The sequence below is a fragment of the Vollenhovia emeryi genome, unplaced genomic scaffold, assembly GCF_000949405.1.
Source record: "Vollenhovia emeryi isolate VEMERY1.0 unplaced genomic scaffold, V.emery_V1.0 DF939129.1, whole genome shotgun sequence".
NCBI classification, from domain to species: Eukaryota; Metazoa; Arthropoda; class Insecta; order Hymenoptera; family Formicidae; genus Vollenhovia; species Vollenhovia emeryi.
The window spans coordinates 1,409,584-1,416,273 of record NW_011967237.1 but is presented as its reverse complement, the minus strand read 5'-3'; the positions used below and the strand labels follow the sequence as shown (position 1 = coordinate 1,416,273).

Sequence of the window (6,690 nt, the reverse complement as noted above, 5' to 3'; positions counted from 1 at the left end):
CCAGTTAGTATATATTTCAGTGGCGCTCACTCAACAGTTGTGTCTGCTGAACGCGGCCAATGACACTCCTTAAGCTTATCACACAATGCCAGGCAACAGGCAACAGGAACAGGGAATAGAATTTTTGACGCGTTGGATTCGTCGGAAATTTTCCTTCAACCAATCCAACGCGTCAAAAATTCTATTCCCTATTCCTGTTGCCTGTTGCCTCGCATTGTGTGATAGGCTTTATCGCAGTACGTGATTCGTCCAGTGGCGTCTGCTAACGCTCGCCTTATTGCGCATGCGCCAGCATTTTTCAACACTTGCTCTCCGCGACCGTGCGGTCGTTCGTGCGTGTCATCAGACGTGATGAACGCGTGCAGAGCGTGAGCGAGTTGATGGCGATCGTGGCCGGTGATGTTTAATAGATCTTTGTTCTTCGAGTGAGTTACACGTCGCCGTCATCGCGCTCTCGGTCGCCCGTAGACATTTGTTTCTCCGCGAGGGCAAGCAGGTCCTCTTCGTAAAACAGGCCCTGCCTCGCTGCCGCACGTGGATATCCTCAACGGGGAGATATTCGCTCGGAGTTCCGGCACGAAGTGTTGAATAAAAACTCGCCGCGATACGCTTGGCGCTGAAGCAAAATCAATCAGGTGTGTGCGAGGTAGCGGATGAAAATGTTACGGCGAGTAAAAAAACGTTGCGAGAGAGAGAGAGAGAGTTGAATTTATTCCCATTTTTCTTGTCCTCTCCCTTTGACTCTCTCACAATTATCTGCAGGTAGATAAAATCCCCGCGAGTCTTATCTCGCAATAGCTATTTGAGAAGATTGCAAATTGTCAATGTGTTTCGTTGACGTTCAGATAACACTGTGCTGTTTCTTAGCCCCCTAAGTGATTTGGCTAATTCGATGCGTTATCTGCTTGAGCCAATTCAAGTTCGTTTAAGGTCGTTACTCACGTCTGTTTCCAACAATCTGACCCAGAGACGGTTCTACAACGGCGCGGCGAAACAGCCGGGAGCCTGCGGCATGCCGAGGAAAACGAAAGTTGTGATCGTCGGAGCGGGCGCAGCTGGCATCGCGGCCGCCTCGAGGCTGTCGCAGAGAGGAGTCGACGACTTTGTGATACTGGAGGCCGGCGACAGGATCGGCGGCAGGGTGTACACCACGGACTTCGGTAAACAACGGACTTTCCAATTAATCCCCGATTGGACTTAGCTCTTGCGCGCTGTCTCGCGACAGAATTGAATTTTTCGCAATTTTTTTTCTAACGCTTGATACTGAGAGCCAGTTTCACAAACGTCGTTTAACCGCTAACCCATGGTTAATTGATCCTCTGTCTCTTCTTGGATAACAAGATAAAGATAGGAAGTCGACTGAACTCTGGTTAACAGTTAACCGACGTTTGTGAAACTGGACCTTAGGGAGACTCGGAATCTGAGCGTTTAAATGTTTTCAGGTGAAAATGTGGTGGACCTCGGAGCTCAGTGGGTTCACGGACAGTCCGACAACGTGGTGTACGAGCTGGCCTCCAAATACAACCTGCTGGATTCATTCGCGGTTCTGCTTGACCCCAGCAAACATGAATTTGTCACCGTTAATGGCGAAGTGATACCCGAAGAGGAAAGCAGCACGGCGCTGATGATTTATTTTAATAATATGGACAAGGTGAAACAACCAGAATTGAAAGAGCAAAGAGGATCTTTCGGAGACTACTTTATAAGGGAGTGAGTATTTTTATTTGTCCAAGATTAAGACGTATATAATTAATTGCAATGCACGACAGGGTTGGGACATAAATTTAAGTGTGAGCAACACGCACGTTAATTTTATTAACGTGAGAGAGATGTCGGTAGGCTGCGAAGGAATCTCACACAAATTGAAGTTTACAGCGGTTGTCCACGATATTCTTATGCCCGCCACAGTCTTTGAATCGTCAAAGAGATAGTATTATGTACAGAAAGATGATCGAAATGATAAATTTTAGTAGGTACTCAAAAGCTGCTAGCGAAAATTTTATTTTCGTCCGGGCACTCGCGGTTTTCAAATTTTGTGGAAGAGGATGTTGTTTACGAATTCGTCGATATCACTTTCACGAAACCACGCCTGCAACGTGGGATGCAGGCTTGCTCGCACAATTGTATAAACATCTTTATCACGCACGATACATCTGATAACAGAAGCAAAAACAAATTAGCGAGGGCATTTGTTGTAAACATTTTGTATACTCTCAGATTAATCGTAAATGCTGTACCATAAACGCTTATCAAAGACTTGTCGAAGATTCGTTATCTGCTAAATTGTCAGAGACTTATCAATTTATATATATATATACCTCACACGATTGTTGCAGCATTGATTTCTTATGTATTCGTATCTCAACAAGGAGTATATGTACTTCAAATATTTGGTATCCAAATTCTTAGGTATCTGTTCGTGCGTTTTCACAGAGTTGTTGATTCTTTCGATGTATCCTCTTGTCAGTATTGGTATAACGTAGTCGACCTAGAAATAGATTAATTTGTGGTGCTGGATGTGGAAAAGTTAATTAAATCAGCACCTGAGAACATCAACTTCAATTTTTCAAAAGGACTTAGAGTTCGGTTCCCCAGATTGGAAGTTGGACAAAGAGCTTGCAACTCTTCTCAATCAAAATTACATTTGTAACGAAATCGCGAAAACGCTCGACTTGGACCGTCAAAGAAGGAGAAATGAATTTACCTGTTTGAAACAATCGTCTATAAATTCTTCAGCTCTACTGTAGACGTGTTTCTCCTGTTCTTGCAGCATAAGCACGCCAATTCGCGGCTGCTTGGACCTGAATATCTTTGCGATGCACTCAGCAGTTGGCAAACCGTCATCGGCGAAAGTCAGCATGACTATACAGCCATATGTTTGCCCATGCTGATACGATAAAATATAATGTTAAAAAAAGTATTCAATTAGAAATCTTGCCGTTAGCAAATTCTCATGAATATATAGATCGGTCGAGGAACCTTCTTCTGCTGATTATCTTGTGGTGTGTACATTGATTCGCCCTCTCTCACTCCGGTTTTACATTCCACTGTCAATATGGGACTCAGAACTAACGGTGCTCTTGGTATATGTCCAGGCTGAATTATCTTAGATTCTAAATGTAAAACAAACGAATTAACTTAATTAAGTGTACACCATTATCACATTGTCGGAGATTTACATTTGACTTGATTTGTGGTTTCTTCCGTAACACCAGGAAAAAAAGACACGTTACTAGTTTTTACTTTACCATCACAGCTTACGACATGTTGCGACGCAACATAACCGACTAGATCGTGCATGTAATCCTTAATTTGGTTTATAACGTCGAGTCGCTGCATCCTTTGCAAAGCACTCAGAATTTTGTCCATTGTTGCCTCCGGAGACTGTACGTAAGTCAAAAGCACGTAATACGTTGGATCCTGGAGCCCTTTGAAGTCATAATCTATGCACTAGATAATAGAATAACGTTATAATGTTGTACTCATTATTGTTATATAATAATCTATATAAGACTTTGTTTGAATTTGCATGCATACTTATGACAGCCATCATTTCTCTGATTATCTTACGCGTATCTGCTCCATCGTTAATCCCATGTGCGCTGCAAACTCCTGCCACCCGTCGTAAATCTTCCCTGTTGCTGTGGAGCTCAGCAGCAGGCACAGTTTCTGTAGAGCAGCCCTGCCACTGTGCTCAAACAAGTACGCAGCGTGAATGCGCGACGATTCTCTCTGGATATTAGCAATGATCATATCTAAATTTGGCGGTCCATCCACTTCGTTCCTCAGCTTCTCCAGCTCTGGATCTACTTTCCTAGAATTGTGTTTCTCGTTTAAGCTCACATTTTCCTCAAGATGACACTTCAGCTTGCATAATATTCAAGTATTGCATAGTATCTAAGTTTATGAGAAACTTAATCTTCTATTACGTTTAAAGTGATAGTACAATTAGCTGTGAATTCTAAAATTAATAGTAATCTAATAGTCAGAAATGTTGTTACCTTTTTGTAAACATCCTATTGTGTCTTGTTCAGTTTTATTGGCAGTAAAAGTTTGTCACAAAGTTAGCAGTAATACTTAAACACTTGGTTCTGCAATGCTGTGCAGAGATTGTATATTTCCATGATTGAGATATTTTAAGGCTCATATAAAAAATATATATGTATCTGAAATTGAACAACTCTTGGTGCATTACAGTCCAAATATCACTATTAGAGGCTATGCTGTCTTCATATGTGACAGAATGATTGCGACATGCTACTGCTGTCAGTCCATGCTCCTCCCCACCACAGTTTAGTACAAGGTTCATGATGATTCATCCTTGTTATCTACCCGCTCAAAATTTGAATCAGAAGAAAATCTCAAGTATAAAACTTCTTTCCATTACTCAACAAAATTTACTAAAATCCAATAAATTTACTGAATAATCTATTTACTCTTGGACATACAAGTACAAGCACAGTGAAAATATAAAAACTGTGTATACAAAATGAATTTGAATATATTATTTCACAGAGTAATGTTTATAAAATATTGTAACACAGCTGAGACAGAAAAGTATATAAGAATAAAAGATAGATAAAAGATTTATAATTTATTTAATTATTTAATATTTATTTAATATTTAGAATAACATACTGTGTATAGATGTAAATTAAATGTTGCTATTAATATTATGGTAATATGTTATGATAATTTAATTTAATCACACATCTTAATGTTGCAGATATTATAAAGTTTTTGATGAGAAGCCTTTCACAAATCGTGCTCGAGTTGCTGAATATTTATCTTGGATAGAAAAGATGGAAAATTCTGTACAATGCAGCGACACATGGTTTGACGTCTCTGCAAAACGTTTGGCAGAATATTGGGACTGTGAAGGCGATCTTGTGTTAAATTGGAAAGAACGTGGTTATAAAACAATTTTGGATCTGTTAATGGTAAGAAATCACTTAAATGTTGGAACAGAAACGTAACAAAAATGTACCTAACAATGAGATTCCAATAACGTTTCGTTTTGCAAAATATTGGAGTTTTCAAAAATATTTAAGATATTTTATTAAAATAAAATAGTGATCAAAATGTTTAAAGTTAAGTTATAAGTATAAGATTAATTCATTGACAAAATAAACGGGAAAAAGGATTATATTGTATATGGATAATATAATATACATATATAAAAAAATTTCAAAATAATAAATAGAAAAATCGTCATTTTATACTATTTAAAAATCAAGTTAAAGTTTAAATAAAAAGTTTAAAAGTATAGTACGATTTTAATGTATTTGTGATATATCTTATAAAGCAATATATCATTAATGTATATCTTATCAATTATTTTAGCAATCTCTTTTTCTAATCAATCATATGTGATAATTTCACCAGCAAAAAATTCCAAACGCAGAAAAATGCTTACCAGTAATGGAAAAAGTAGAGTTCGGGAAAGTTGTGGCAACCATTGATTATAGCTCAGGTGAAAATGTAACGGTGATTACCAGAGATGGATGCGAGTATTCTACATCGCATATAATATTCACTGGGTCTCTGGGTGTTCTGAAAGAGAAACATTTTAAGATGTTCGTACCACCCTTACCACAAAGGAAACAACGCGCGATAGAGGTTTTATTAACAACGTAGTACTGTAAGATAAAATGACACATTACATGCATGTTGATGTTGATAAATGTCATTCGATCATAGGGATTAAATATCGGGACAGCAAACAAGGTCTTCCTCGAATTTCCTCACAGATGGTGGCCAGAAGATAAAGCCAGTTTTGATTTCATCTGGTCAGAAGAAGATAGAAAGGAATTCTTGCAAAACTATAGTCAGGTGAGCAAATATTTGAATATAATCTAATAATTTTTTTTTCTTCAGATGCCTATATAAACTTAAGATTATAACGAATAATTTGTTTAAAAATTAATTTTGATATTCTTTGTCCTGGCCTTTCACTAATCTCATTATTTATTTTAGGATAGGGAGTGGCTCTGTGATGTATTCTCATTTTTCACTGTGGCTTATCAACCTAATCTTTTATGTGCTTGGTTAGCAGGAAAAAATGCAAGACACGTGGAAACCTTATCAGATATTGACGTGGTCAGCGGATTGCATTTATTGTTAAAAAAGGCATTTGAGAAACGTTGCAATGTTGTGAAACCAACAAGAATATTAAGGTAATTTTGATTGGAACTGATTGACAGAAAGATAATTAGATTCGCTTTAACTTATCATGTCATTACCTTAGTTTTTAAAACTTTTAGATCGAAATGGTATACCAATGAACATTTTCGAGGCTCGTACAGTTTTCTAAGTATGGTTTCCGAGCAGATGGATGTAAAACCGAGAGATCTGGCTGAGCCAATTATGAGTGGAACTAAACCTGTACGTGTCATAAAATAAAAGTAACATAATATTTGTAATTATTATGCAATTTTGTATTATTCAACATAGTCTTTTCATCATTTTATATCATTTCATCAAGAACTCAAGATATGTTCTTTTATTTTTAACATTACTCTGTCATGCATTTGTATCTTATGTAATTGTTGAATCCTATTGTAAAATACTGGTGACATTGACGAAATGAATTATGATTAGGTAATCCTTTTCGCTGGAGAAGCTACGCACGATCATTATTATTCCACTGTGCACGGCGCCGTGGAAACTGGTTTCCGCGAAGCGGATAGA

At 37.9% G+C, this 6,690-nt stretch overlaps 2 protein-coding genes across 2 annotated transcripts in view; one reads left to right on the top strand and one right to left on the bottom strand.

Annotated features, from left to right (window-relative positions):
• The first annotated feature begins 774 nt into the window (after window positions 1-774).
• LOC105568496 (spermine oxidase-like) overlaps window positions 775-6,690 on the top strand; it is a 9,839-nt gene continuing 3,923 nt past the window's right edge. Inside the window, exons 1-8 of the mRNA XM_012024207.1 lie at window positions 775-1,160; window positions 1,443-1,710; window positions 4,727-4,940; window positions 5,386-5,619; window positions 5,701-5,832; window positions 5,977-6,176; window positions 6,264-6,384; window positions 6,601-6,689. Coding sequence (XP_011879597.1) covers window positions 893-1,160; window positions 1,443-1,710; window positions 4,727-4,940; window positions 5,386-5,619; window positions 5,701-5,832; window positions 5,977-6,176; window positions 6,264-6,384; window positions 6,601-6,689 — 1,526 coding nt within the window. The 5' untranslated portion in view covers window positions 775-892. The remainder of the gene's footprint in view (window positions 1,161-1,442; window positions 1,711-4,726; window positions 4,941-5,385; window positions 5,620-5,700; window positions 5,833-5,976; window positions 6,177-6,263; window positions 6,385-6,600; window position 6,690) is intronic.
• LOC105568412 lies at window positions 1,797-4,236 on the bottom strand. The gene is made up of 7 exons (XM_012024073.1): window positions 4,002-4,236; window positions 3,571-3,814; window positions 3,249-3,450; window positions 2,980-3,113; window positions 2,705-2,887; window positions 2,319-2,488; window positions 1,797-2,153 (listed from the first exon to the last, which is right to left on the bottom strand). Exons 1-7 carry the CDS (start codon window positions 4,013-4,015, stop codon window positions 2,027-2,029), a joined length of 1,074 nt encoding a protein of 357 aa, XP_011879463.1. The 5' UTR covers window positions 4,016-4,236; the 3' UTR covers window positions 1,797-2,026.

Excerpts from the sequence above, each read along its gene's own strand:
- LOC105568412 (XM_012024073.1), bottom strand. Across the intron at positions 3,114-3,248 it reads ACATGTCGTAAGCTGTGATG|AATCTAAGATAATTCAGCCT; the intron begins GTAAAGTAAAAA and ends TTTTACATTTAG. Across the intron at positions 2,888-2,979 it reads AAGATAATCAGCAGAAGAAG|CATGGGCAAACATATGGCTG; the intron begins GTTCCTCGACCG and ends TTATCGTATCAG.